Source organism: Cetorhinus maximus, chromosome 15 (genome assembly GCF_964194155.1).
Source record: "Cetorhinus maximus chromosome 15, sCetMax3.hap1.1, whole genome shotgun sequence".
NCBI lineage: Eukaryota > Metazoa > Chordata > Chondrichthyes > Lamniformes > Cetorhinidae > Cetorhinus > Cetorhinus maximus.
Genome location: NC_135893.1, coordinates 23037708 through 23051755, shown reverse-complemented (window position 1 = coordinate 23051755; position 14048 = coordinate 23037708). Strand labels below are relative to the sequence as shown.

At 44.7% G+C, this 14048-nt stretch overlaps 1 protein-coding gene across 2 annotated transcripts in view; it reads right to left on the bottom strand.

The window, feature by feature from the left end:
• Nucleotides 1–14048, bottom strand: part of epha2b (eph receptor A2 b) — a 47667-nt gene that overhangs the window by 11027 nt on the left and 22592 nt on the right. Inside the window, exons 4-13 of one of the 2 annotated variants that reach the window (XM_078558110.1) lie at nucleotides 7978–8133; nucleotides 7477–7806; nucleotides 6439–6563; nucleotides 3935–4097; nucleotides 2949–3042; nucleotides 2400–2458; nucleotides 1485–1610; nucleotides 1195–1377; nucleotides 991–1052; nucleotides 162–371 (exon numbers count right to left, since the gene is read on the bottom strand). In XM_078558110.1, the coding sequence (XP_078414236.1) occupies nucleotides 162–371; nucleotides 991–1052; nucleotides 1195–1377; nucleotides 1485–1610; nucleotides 2400–2458; nucleotides 2949–3042; nucleotides 3935–4097; nucleotides 6439–6563; nucleotides 7477–7806; nucleotides 7978–8133 (1508 nt within the window). The remainder of the gene's footprint in view (nucleotides 1–161; nucleotides 372–990; nucleotides 1053–1194; nucleotides 1378–1484; nucleotides 1611–2399; nucleotides 2459–2948; nucleotides 3043–3934; nucleotides 4098–6438; nucleotides 6564–7476; nucleotides 7807–7977; nucleotides 8134–14048) is intronic. The other variant, XM_078558112.1, reaches the window with a different exon arrangement.

Here is a 14048-nt window from a genome sequence, read left to right as displayed (position 1 = left end):
TCACATCTGGTTAGGTGTCAGCGCTCACTCCAAACTTTTCTTAATCTAAGGGAATTCTATGACCTTGGACCTTACTTGGCCACACAAAGATTCACAAAAGAGATTCTCCTCCCCTCCCCACTGCCAATGAAACCCATTCTTACTACAAAAGATATACTCACACTAGTGGTGTATGTCCCCTCAGTGTCATCTTCCAAAACCCGGGAGAGCCCGAAGTCTGACACTTTGCACACCAGTTGACTGTTCACCAGGATGTTGCGAGCTGCAAGGTCCCGGTGTACGTAATTCATGTCGGAAAGGTACTTCATGCCGGACGAAATTCCACGCAACATTCCGACCAGTTGGAGAGAAGAGAAGTCACCGTCATTCCTCTGCAACGGAAGAAGTTAATTCCCATTAAGTTCTGTAGCACAATCAGCTCCATGAGTCCCACTCACTGGCTTAACAGTAAATCAATGTTGGGAAGGATCATAAAGCAAAAATCATGGACTGCGCTGAAAGGCAGCTCCTGTAGTTCCCAATGTTCACTCGCAGGCAGAGTGGCTTTAATAAGCATCTTGCCTTTCAATATTCACAGGGTGCCTGCAGTGGTTCTCCACTTCCAGAGCTCAAACTGCAAGGGTCTAAGGACCAGTACTCTGCTGACCTTTCACTCTTAAGAGGATTGTTTGAACACATTTTGGATATTACGGAAATCATACTCAAGGAAATGGTTGTGCACATTCGGCAATGGGGTTGGAATGTAGGAAAATACAGAGACATGCGTAATTGAGGATATCTGTACAAGCTGTGGGGCCTGGTTCACTTTTTACACTGTATCCTTTTACTGGGTGTTGCATGGAGATGTGATTAGGAATATTGTCCTACTATAAATCTGGGTAAATGCAATGCACAACAAGGTGCTTCAGAAAATGCCCATTCCGCTGCTTAAATGTTCCAGATTCTCATTCTAATAGACCCCAACCAAGGATCTAAAATGTAGATACTCACCCGAAGGTAGGCATCTAGTGCTCCATTTTCCATATACTCGGTAACAATCATAAGGGGTTTGTCTGTAAGGAGACAGAGAGCACAGCATGTAAGATAAGAGCATCTTCCACTCACTCATTCTTTCCCTGGGCCATTCCACAAGACTTTACGGACTGACTGATATTTTACTGAGGATGTAGTTCTTCATCCAACTGAGTTACTCACATTTGGTGACAACGCCCTCCAGGTGAATAACGTTGTGATGACTGAACTGTCCCATGATGCTTGCTTCACTCAGGAAATCGATCCTTTGGCTTTCAGTGTAGCCGGCTTTCAGTGTTTTAATAGCTACACCAATCTCCTTCTGCTTTTTCTTCAGAATTCCTTTGTAGACCTCACCAAATTCACCTGTTTGGGTACAAAACAGAGAATTTGGTTTTATCTGTCAATGTGTTGCTTGGCATTCAGTTCTAGAGTTGGATATTGGGTAGTTGTCATGGTAAAGCATTACGTACCAGCTCCAATCACTTTCTGCTTGGTGATTGCAGATGGATGGATCTCATCCGCAAACTTTAGGATAGCCTGGTTTGGGTCCTCATAGGTATGTGGATCAACATAGGTCTTCAGAGGCTTCAGCTGGTCTGGAGGCACAAAACAGACAAACATTTTCTATGTATATTCAGCATCTGTTAAAACAGCAGGCAAGATACTCATATTAACAGTTGCAAACATAATTGCCATATGGTCAAGCCAGTGCGGAGGCTTGCAGATACCCAAATAAAACCACCAGGCACAGCAGGATAAGGCACACAGTTACCCAAACACAGCCTAGAAGGATGGGGCCAATAGTTAGCTACAAAGTGTCGAGTGGTCTAGCAAGCAGAGGGTGTCTCTGGGAGCCATGACTGGCACTGCCTTGAAGAACTGGCTTTTTCAATGTTCAGTCAGTAATACAGAAGGTTTGCAGCAAGTACAAACAAGAGAGTATTAAACATTAATACCTTGACATTAACAAACCTTAACAATGTAATTACATTCTCTTCCTGGAATGTAATCGACATGTCAGGTTAAGAGAAATAGCTGATGGGTGTTAATTGTCTTTGCAGATATATAAATAGGGGATAGCTGGGACACTGGGTTGAGTGGGAGTAGAGCTGTGAGGCTGAACTGGTCAATAAATTCTCTCAAAAAAGAAAATCTCTATGTCTTGATTTCAGCTTCACCAACTGGCTTGGATCTGATTAACATTGAACACCTGAAATTGGGGTACTCAAAAATCAAAAATTTATATTTTCAAAACTCTTATAAGTGGTAAAAACAGAAGACATTACTCATCTTACAAATAATTTAAAGGGAAATCATCTTTCACTGCCTCCGTTCTGACTGAGTTTATTTTCCAGAGACAGGATCTTTATTTAAGTGAGACTTACCAGAGTGCTTGGTGAAATAAATATCCTCAGGTCCCTGACGTGCCCGGGAACTGCGTCTCCTAAAAAAAAAGGATTTAAATCAAATAAATCATGTCACAATTTAGAAGAGCACTCGGTAATTTTGTTCATTGAAAAGCAGACAACGGGAGGTCTTGTTTTCAATTGCTGCATGAAGTGAATGGAAGTGTCTGATTTCTTCCATGTGTGACTTCTGAACAGTTGTGCGCTTGAATGCGACCATTTGAAAATAATATGTGCCACCTCCCCTCTGGTTTTTGATGGAGGAAAGATGGTCTCTTCAGACTAATTACATGTTTCGGTTGTATTGACCAATCTGTTTGTTCCGCCCTAGACAAGACACTTGTTGACTTTCAAAATCCCAATGTTAAATGTTCATCCCACTATGGGCGCAACTGGGCTAGGTCCATATCTGGAGCATATTACACAAGTATTCAATTATAACCTATAAAAGTATAGCTTGCATGGAAACAGAGTGAGTGCAAAGAGTTCTGAAGGGATTATTTTGATCACTACTAGTTGAAAACTCACCTCCGCCTAACATAGAAGATAATGAACAGCAGCAGTATCACGGTGACTCCTCCAACCACCATCCCCACTATAAGGGTTGTCCAATTAGAATCTGCTGAAAGAAACAGAAGGCAATGATTTTCTCAGCCTGGGTTTTGTCCAATGTGTTAACCTGCTGTATGCTTCCATTTCATTTCAGGTTTACACCGTGCACAGTTTTCCTTCTGATCTAACAATAGCAATTTTATTTCATGTAAAACTCCTTGGGACTTTGGAACCCACTGGTCTATCAAGTGGATGTTAGTCATGTGCAGTATTGAGGCAGCCCAAGCCTGGTATTAAAGCAGCATTCACAAGAGTACAATTTACTCTCTGCATCCAAGCCGTTAAAGCCTTTATTGCGAGGGGTTTGGAGTACAGGAATAAGGGAGCCTTACCACAATTGTACAGGGCTTTGCTGAGACCACATCTCACTACCACAGTGCTCTAAGGAAAGATATGCTTGCATTGGAGTGGTACCAGCGAAGGAAAAGTGGGGTCGAGACAGAAGATCAGCCATAATCGTACTGAATGGTGGAGCAGGCTCGAGGGGCCGAGTGGTCCACTCCTGCTCCTGTTTCTTATGACCTCAAGCACAGAAATACACAAAGCACTAAATGCACAGGGGATTCAATAAACTCTCAGGTCAAACTGGGGAGGCACAAGAGCCTTTGATCTGCTAACTTGGACAGGATTGTCAGGATCTGGGCAGTTTTAGAAGTAAAGGAATCACAAAGGAGGGTAAAAAAACAAAACAAATGCTGGGGATTGGGTCTAAAAGCACACAAATGCTGGCAATAGGCTACAGATCCCATCATCATCCAAAAGAGTTAACTTATGACAAAGGCCCCCCTCTGAAATACCTGCTACATTTTCTGTTTTCATTTTAAAAGTAAAGGGGAAGACAGTATTACGAACATAATAAAGAGGTAAAGAACAATCTGGGGAATCTGTTAGCAATGCATCACCTTTATCTGGAAGAGTCAGGAACTCGTACGTCTCACTGTAAAATCCAGCCCCACCTGGCGTCAACGCTTGCACACGGAAAACATACACGGTTCCAGGCTGCAAGTTTGAAACCTTCACAAAATTATTGTCAGATCGCAGCACTGTGTAGCTTTGTTGATCCACCTACAGGGAGACATTGGAAGAAAAGACAGATAAAACAGCAGTTCTCATTATCAAGGCAAATCGGGCTGACCCCAGCCTCTTGGGGGTCATGAGGGAGGTGGTGGGTGAGGGGCCATTGCTCTCAACAGAATGTGAACTGAAATGAAAAGAGTTAAACCTCTCCTTTTTATGATTTTTCTTATTCTGTATAGCAATGGGGTCCTGGTGATTAAGAGGCTGTAATGATCTCTCTGGAACAGTGAATGGTCACAATCACATAAGGATGTCTTAGGGTGTCTCATTAATATGTAAACCTTTCAACGCACTGAGAGTTAAGCACAAGGAATGCATGCATGTTAAACAGGGGAATTACACAGCTTTTGTAATTCACAAAAGAACAAAAAGTTTGCATCGTAACCCACAAAGTAAAGCTATTTCAATTCATCAGTTACTCCAGAGATTGTGAATTTGATGTTACAATGTGCAGTGAACAGAGAATTCTTTTTGTTATAAACATTTTCTCTCCCTATTCAAGATGGCAATATACTCGGGAATGGGCTGGGTCAGCTTTCACCTAAATGGCCATTCTTCCCGCATGAATCTAAATAGTGAATATTGCTAGGCCATTTGACCATAGTGTGCATCACACTGATTTCCAAGCATATGCACGTTCCAGCAAGAGTCAATGGAGAGTGAGCAGGACTAGCCCCAGGTCACCAAGGCCAGATTAACACTTCCAACTGCAGTTCTTGCTGAGCCCAGTTTATTCAACACAGATCGGGGATTGAACCTGGAGCTGCTCCAGATTATTTTAAGGAGCTAGATGCTGACACAGGGAGCCACCAACTTCCTTGCAGTTTGTGGTGCGAGAGACATAGAAACTCTCAAAACAGGATTTTTTTTAAAAATCAAGGTTATTTTGGAGAGAGAATTTGACACAACAAATTCCCTTCCCATAGGATATGGAAGCTGTGTTGCAGCCTGCAGTTCCACTAATTCCCACTGACAATCTGTCAGTTTCCATTTAACACCTCCAGGGAATTAACTGGGTGTTTGTCACTCATTTCAACGAGGGATTAGTCTGACTGGTTCTCAGATATATGTAACAGTATCTGTGTTTCAGGATGTTACACTTATTACACACTACACAGCCTTGCAGCTGCCTAAAGCCCAACACCCTCACTGGCTTGTGCATTTCCTTAATTAAATCGCAAACTGGTTTCAGATCACCTCTTGTTTAAGCACATCTACTGATGCGAAATTCTTTTGGTCAGCTGAATGTTTGATACGCATGAAAACCATCACCTTGTTTAAATCTACATCAAGCTACTGAGAAATCCCCATCTAATCTGTAAGGTTTCGGTTTTCCCCAATATAATGTGTACGCTCTCTTGCCCACAGGGATGAAAGTTCGGAGTTTAGATGCAGGAGCAGCATCTGCTTTCAGTTTGGTGGAAGGACCTACACAGGGCAGCTTGGATCATGCCAGCCTCCTTGACGTTCATGTCCAATACTGTGCACCAGGCTTACTCACCGCCAACTGAGGGGCTTTGGTGAAGAGGTGAACAGGCTAACACTTTCTGTTCCTTCAAGTGTTTTGCTTTTTTTAAAAAAGCACAAATTCACCTTGCAGCTTGGTCCTGGATTTCACACATGGCCCTTCTGTTGTTTACCTAGCAGCCCTGCACTGTGAAAGGGAACTGTCCGGTCTTTTTACATAATGCACTGAGAATTTGCCAGTCATCAGAGCACAGTGCTCTAAAGGGCTCTGTCCAGCTATCTACCAAAACTTCCATGTACTGACATAAAACAACAAGTGGATCAGATGCCCTTTGATTCCCCAATAAATACCTTGGAGCTCCTTTCTCAAGTTGTTTTAAGGTCATAGTACTGAACTCGTAGAACACCACCCACAACTGTATCTCACCGACCTGCCCATTGTTGATGGCAGTGAGTAGGGTGAACTAAATCCCTGGCTGAATCTGAAGCTACAGTGACGTTGGTGAGATGTTGAAGGGAGACTCGTGTCTGGGGGTCAGTACCTCAACAGGCCAACACTTTCAAGAAAGCAAGAAAATTAGGTGAACATCGTTCTTTTGGGCAGGCCTGTTTGGAAGACACAGCCAAAAAGCAAATGTGTTACCATGAATGATGACTCCTTAAACATCTTGAGAAAGGAGTGATAGAAAAGATAAGAGGAGATGGTAGCGACCATATCTCGGTACAGAGAACCAGAGTGGCAGCTGTGAGGCCAACCACACAGGCTTTTCGAGGAGCACCAGGAAGAGGACAGAGACAAGTGTGTAGGGAGTAACTACACTGACTGAACTGAAGTGGGGCAAGTTCACCGATATATTCTCACCTTCTTGCTGTACATGAGCTCGTAACCTGAAATGCCTCTCATCTGCCTTTTGGGAACACTCCAGGACAGAGTAAGGCTGGACTTGTCCCGATCCTCCATAACTATCGAGGTGATTTTAGGAGGTTCTGTGAGAACAAGAAAGAAGGGGTCATGAAAACCCAACACATCCAAAAAAAAACACAATTTCTTTGAACCTCAACGACGTTTAGTACGGGAACTCCGTGACCTGAGCCGACATAAACCCTCACCGACTGCACTCTGTATTTATTATTCAGTGGTTCATCTCACTTTTCTAGCCAGTTTATTTATTTTATTTACTATAGCTAGCCTAGGCTTCGGCATTGTAACGTAAGTAGGCTTAGTCCTATATACGGTATCCGAAAACCAATTATCTGAAATCTGAAATGCAATTTTTGTTAAAGTTTCGGTAAAAGACATTCGATCGTACTAAGGGAATTCAAAGAGACGGGGATAGTGCGGGAAGGTGAGCCAAAGCAGCCATGATCATGCTGAATGGTGGAGCAGGCTCAAATGGCCTACTCTTGTTTCTGTGAGTTTATCGCAGGAGTTCAAGGGTTTGTGAAGAGGGAAACAGAGCTCCTAATTTAAGTCCCACTGAATGCTTAGGCAGTGCTAAACTGTGCAGACCAGAGGTTCCTGGTTCAATGCTCAGTTTCTTCAAATAAAAGAGGGCAGTAGTTTTGGCAGGACCATTGGCCTCAGTACCTCTAGACTGGAGAAAGGTTGAAGAAAAAAAATTAATCAGACAGTTCCCCACTCCCGATCGCAATTCTGTGCCTCCGGCTGGAAGTTCTCACATGTATACATCAGACACAATGGATGAGAGCCCTGAATAGGACATGAGTCATTGTCCAGCTCTTACTTGAGGGACAGTACAGGAAAAGACCAGTGATCAGTGCCCTCAGCAGAGAGGGAGACAACTCTGGAGTAAGTACCAACAATCTACATTCCTGACTCTAGTGGTACTTGCACCCAATCAGAAAGCTGCCTCACATTGCTGTGCAGTTGACCACTTACCTGTCTCGTTAATGAAGACAACGGTGCTGGCGATGCTGTGTTTAAGGCTCTGGTCGGACACCCCGTTCCTCGCTTCAACCTTGAAGGTGTAGTTGGTGTGTGGCTCCAGCTCCATCACATTCACTGTGGTCTCCACAAATGGGAGCTGGCGGGTAAAGCGAATGCCAGCCTCGCAGGGTTTGCAGCTTCCCGTGTCCCAGGCACAGCGTTCGCAAACCACATTGTAGGTAATGTCACTGCGGCCCCCAGCGTCACTGGGCGGCATCCACCTCAACACAACCATGGAACCCATAGCAGTAGCAGTAAGAGCCATTGGTACAGATGGTGGTCCTGGGGATTAAACACAACAGAGATATCAATCACCACACTGCTACCATAGGAAGCTTATTCAGTGACAGAGAAGTCATGTGGCTCATTCCTACTCTGAGGAGCAGGTAGCAGGTATATAGACTATTCAACAACGAAGGCGTTACATACAGCGTACAAGGCGGTTATACTCACGAGAACAAGCGGAGGTGGCTGGGTCACTGGGGGCTCGGTAGAAACCTTCCTTGCACGGACACAATGTGGAACCTGCATCAGAGGGCTGGGTGTTGGTAGGACATTCCAAACAGGGGTTGTTGCTGGCCTCCGATTTGAAGAACCCCTCCTTACACACTGAAAGGCAGATCCACAATTTAGTACAGGATCAGTTGAAGCAAATACATCAAGAACAGCTCAACACAATCATCACTTGCAGGGGTTAATGGGAACATAGCAGGAGGAGTAGGCCATTCAGCCCATCGAGCCTGCTCACCATTCAATACAATCATGGCTGATCATTCATTTCAATGCCTTTTTCCCCCCACATTATCGCATTTCCCTTTATGTCATTGGTACTTAGAAGTCTGTCAATCTCTGCTTTAAACATACTCAATGACTAAGCTTCCACAGCCCTCTGGGGTAGAGAATTCCAAAGATACACAACTATAAACCAAGTCTCTCACTTGATCTTGCAGTGGTATTTAATATCAGAATCACACATTTCTTTGTTCACACCCCTCCAAGAGCATCTCCCTCTCCCCCCGCCAACCCCTACCCCTTTTGGGCCGGGCATTTCAACTGTGGGGCTATTGTATTAAAGTCTGATATTGTTTACTTTGGTTAAATTCAAGGCACTTATAACTCTGGAGTTATCACATCATCGAGCTTCAAGAGAGCAGCCTTACGTTAACTGGGAGCTCATCTCGCAGGCTAGATGTTCTGCTTTTATACAGAGCCTCAGGCAGGATAAACGCAAGTTTTCACGGATCTACAGTTCCATCTGGAACCTGGGCTTGTTTACACTATTAACTGGAGCTGAAGGCGGCAGAAGCCTGTACATCTGCAGTCAGCTGAACTCCAGTTGTGCAAAAAGCCTTTTATTTGAAAGTTCACCAGGAAGCACTGCTAAAACAGATGAAGAAACATCAACCAGCCACTCAAGATGAGGGTGTATAAAACAGGGCAGCTTTAATATTTGAAATAAAAACAGGAAATGCTGGAAAAACTCAGCAGGTCTGCTAGCATCTGTGGAGAGACAAACAGAGTTAATGCTTCTAGTCCAATATGACTCTTCTTTAGGACTGCTTTAATATTTGGTTTGCTGGGAGGTTAGTACTTGATAACTTGATTGAGTTTTTTAATGAGGTAACAAGAGGGTTGATTGGGGTAATGTGGTTGATGTGGTGCACATGAACTTCCAAAAGGCGTTTCAGACTGGAGGAAGGTATATAGTGCGGTTCTGCAGAGGTCAGCATTAGGACCATTGCTTTTCTTGATATATGTTAATAACCTAGACTTACAGGGCACAATTTCAAAACTCGGAGATGACACAAAAATATTGTGAAGTGAGGAGAAAAGAATAGTGATGGACTTCAAAAGGGCATTGGACAAAGCACAAGGCTGGTGGAATAAGTGGGCATATGGTAGATGAAATTTAGTGCAGAGAAGTGTGAAGTGATATATTTTGGTAGGAAGAACAAGGAGGCAATATAAAATAAAGGATACAATTCTAAAGGGGTTGCAGGAGAGTAGAGGGTCCTAGGGGTACATGTGCACAAATTGTTGAAGGTGGCAGGGCAGGTTTGTAAGGCATATGGGATGCTGGACTTTATAAATAGAGGCAGAGAGTACAAAAGCAAGTTATGGTGAACCTTTATCAGATACTAGCGCTGGAATAACTGGAATAATAATAACAACTGGAATACTGTGTCCAATTCTGGCCATTGCACTTTATAGGATGTGAAGCCATTAGAGAGGCTGCAGAAAAGACTCACACAAATGGTTCCAGGGATGAGGGACTTCAGTTATGTGGATAGATTGAAGAAGCCGGGGGTGTTTTCCTTAGGAGAAGAAAAAGTCGAGAGGAGATTTATATGGAGCTATTCAAAATCAGGAGGGTCTGGACAGAGTAGATAGAGATAAACTATTCCCATTGGTGGAAGGGTCAAAAAACCAGAGGACACCAATATTTTTATGCAGGGGTTTAGGATCTGGAATGCACTGCCTGAGTGTGGTGGAGGCAGATTCAATTGCAGCTTTCAAAAGGGTATTGAATAATTATCTAGAGAAAATGTTTGCAGGTCTATGGGGAAAGAACCAGGGTGAGGATCTAGCTGAGCTGCTCTTGCAGAGAGCTGGCATGAGATATAGTGGGCCGAATGGCCTCCTCCTGTCCGCTAACCATTCAATGATTCTAACATCAGGATAAACGCGGTTTTCACTTGATCCGATTGCTGGGATGACTGTTTTTGTAGCGTGGATTTTCCTGCCAGCCTGAATAAACCTGACCAGTTCATTTTGCAAGGATGCTACTGTTCCACAAGTCAGAGATTGACAATTCTAATACCCCCACCAAACCCAATCCAGAAACTATAAGCGCAGGCTTTGCACTTAGGAGCAAGACACAGGCCACAAAATAGATGGTTACTTCATGATGGACAGTTCAAACTCTTCCGAGTTATCAACAGTCACAGATTGCAACTCTTTTGAGTACAATCACAGTTCTTGGTTTCCAGGAGTGGGACATGAACCCACAACCCTCTGATTCAAAGGCGAGGGTGCTATGAACTGAGCCACAGCTGACACCTCTCGATGCCTCTTCAGTTGAGAGCTCCTGAGCAGTTGGGTTGGATTTCAATTTACTTATGTAAACAGAATGTTAACTGCCTGACAATTGGGCTATTGTAACTGTCAGTTTGTCACTCTAATGAAAGGCGTCAGCAGGTACCAATTGTGCTGCCTCGAAACCCAGTCCAGAGGCCGCTTCTCTCACTTTGGGGGAATTCCTGGTATTTTCCTGCATTCCAACTCGACATGTACTAACAGCTGAGGGCACAACTGCTCTGAGCAAACAGCTACCTCCTGTTGGTTGAACAGAGTGGGTTCAGAGCTCGAGCCTGAGTTTATGATAGGCAGTATAACAGTACCACTGTGTACACAGCAGAGCACAGCTGACCTCGTAGGCGAGTGTGTGCTAAGCACATCCACTCACTCAAAGAGAGAGCATTCCCATCATAGACAAAAGGCTGAAGAATAAGATGGTGGTGGTGGGGGGTGGGGGATTGTTGTGGGGGGAGGCGGTGGGAGGAATGGGAGAAAGGGTTCTTCACATGACCTTAGGCATTCTCACCCCAACAGGCTTGTTCATTCCTTCTCTCCAGCAACCAACCGACAGACAACCAAGTGGCTCATCAATTAACCCTCGGAGCACGGGGTCTGCATTAAACAGAGTCCCCTTCCCAGCACTGCACACACAGCAACTGCCCACTCTTGGGCGCTCAATAAACTTCCAGATGCTTCATTCACATATTGCCTGGAAATGACCATTTGCCACTTTAGAAAGTGATTGCTTTCCATGTTCATATTGCTGCCTCTGTCCGAAATTTCCATCAGTGCTGTTAACATGAATTAGAAGCGGTTGATTGTCATGCAATGTATAAAATGTCCATACGCTAACAGCTCACGTTGCAAATCACCAATTTACAAAGCTTCAATGACGTTTTATATCTATGTAATGACAGCCATGGGGCGGGGGGGTGCAAATAAACACTTGCATTTATATAGCACCATTCCTAGCCTCACGGCATACCAAATCACTTTTTATCCTCACCCCCACACGCTTTTGAAGTGCCGGTGTGTAAGGCAAGAAACATGACAGCCAATTTGCACACAACAAGATCCCACAAACAGCATTAAGATAATCACAAAATCATCTTTATTTTTTTATCCCAGAACCAATACCAATATCAGTCAGGGCACCAGGGAGAGCCCCCCTGCTCTTCTTCGAATGACTCGGTGGGATCTTTGAGTTCTACTCAAGAGGTTGAATGTCTCATTGAAAGATGTCACCTCCAGGAAGGCAATGCTTCCCTCTGTACTGCACCAAAGATTCTGTGCTCAAGTCTCTGGAGTGGGAACTGAACCCACAACGTTCTAACTCGGAGGCTACCCACAGAACCGGTATAGCACCTTTCACATTATGGAATGAAACATGGCTATTTGCAAAGCCCTAGAGATTACTTAGAATGTCTGGGTCCCAGGCCATAAACACACCACATTGTCCAAACGTGCCTGCATTTTCCCATATAAGCAGCCTCCAGGAGCTGAAGTAACAAAGACAGCAAGCATAGCTCATCCCTCAAACTGTGCCCACTGCCTTTAAGTTGCCCAATTCATTAATCATCAGAATCAAAGGAAATCGAAGCCCCTTTGACAGCGACTCCAGCATTTTTTATATTCCAGAGGACATTCACTGACAGAGTCGTGTCGACACTGACATTCTGCTTAATAACGTTGTCAGACAGCTGCCCAAATAGCAAGGGACCCCAAATGACACAGCTGTTTTATTGCAGAGGCCCTGGGAGAGCAGGAATGGTGAGGCTGCTTTGTTTGAGCTAAGAGCTCATATTGAGCCGGGGTCGCAGTTAATAGAATAGGAATGTCTATCTAGGCAGGAGTAATACTAATGCACTCTGGAGCGGTGCTGACATGCTCAGGGCTCAGTCCTGAATGCCCAGCTATTCTCTCTGTTCATTGTTAACACAAAGCAAAGCCAGGCCCCTTACAGGCTGCCTCAATAATGCTCGTTGTTAAGGGATTAACGCAGGTCCTGTATCTATCCGATTCCCGTGGCTTGGTACGCACTCAATAGTACACGGTATTTCATGAATGGAAAAGGTTTAGATCACAAATAAATTTTAGTGTTCATCACAAAACTGTACTGTCTCTTTCAAGGAGAGTTTCATTGTTCCCCCACACAGGGGAGAGAGGATATTCCCGCAGCCTTGGGATCTATGTGCTTGGTGCTAGCACCAGATGCCAGACCAGGCTGCACAGCACACATCAGCGGAGATCCTGTCCTCAGCACTCTTGGAATGAAAAACAGAAAAACTACCCAAAGCAAATCTAATTTAAAAAAAAGGCATTCTCTGTCCCCCAGATAGTCTTATGGAGGAATACCAGTATAGCACTGAGCCACGCAAACCAGTATTGAGGTACGATACCTCATTCCTGCTGAAATCAGAGGGTCGCAGCCAATCAACAATAGGAGTGTAACAACTTCTTCAGAGGAGGATTGTCGGAGGTGGGGCGGGGGCAGGCGGGGGCGGGCGGGGGGGGCGGGGGTGGGGGGGAGGGGATGTGGGGGTTGGGCAAGGTTTCTGCTCGGAATCTCAGCCTCAGCTAGCAAACATGTATCTGTGGACATCAGACTTAGGAGTGCGGCTCTCCTAACCCCAGCTGAGAGGCCTCTTACATGGAGAATGGCCACTTTGACAAGACTCCTGGCAGCCACGGAGCTGTAACCCATTAGTGCCCTCGGCAAAATTAAAAAGAGAAAAGGGTGAAGGTCGGGGCGGGGGGGGGGTGGGGGGGGGTGGGCAGCAGACAGTTGCAAGGATAGGGGTTTTGTTTACCAGGCTTTTGTTTACCAGGCCAAGCAAATCCACTGGCCTTCATCAGGTGCTGTGGTGGCCTCCTCTGCCAGTTACCATATATTATAAAAAGGGTGCAAAAGGCTGGAGCAGGTACAGAAAAGATTTACAATGATGATACCAGAAATGTATGAGTGCAGATCAGGAAACGATGAACAGGCTGGGTCTCTTTTCCCTTGAAAAATGAAGGCTGAGGGCTGGTCTGAGAGAGGCCTTTAAAATTACGAAAGGTTTTGGTGGAGTGGATACTGAGAGAATGTTTCCTCTTGTGGGAAAGAGCATAGCTAGAGGGCATTAATATAAGGTAGTCACCCAGAAACCCAATAGGGAATTCAAAAGAAACTTCTTTGCCCAAAGAATGGTGAGAATTCGGAACTCACTACCACAAGGAGTGGTTGAAGTGAATAGTATAGGTGCACTTTAGTGGAAGCTAGACAAACATATGAGGGAGTAGGGAATAGAGGGTTACAATGGCAGAGTTAGATGGGAGGGGGCACATGTGGAGCATAAACACCAGCAGTGACTGGTTGGGTTGAATGGCCTGTTTCTGTGCCGTATATCCTATGAAGTCTTGGTAAACATACAATTTGACTGAAGTAACTATCCTCTCTGGTATTG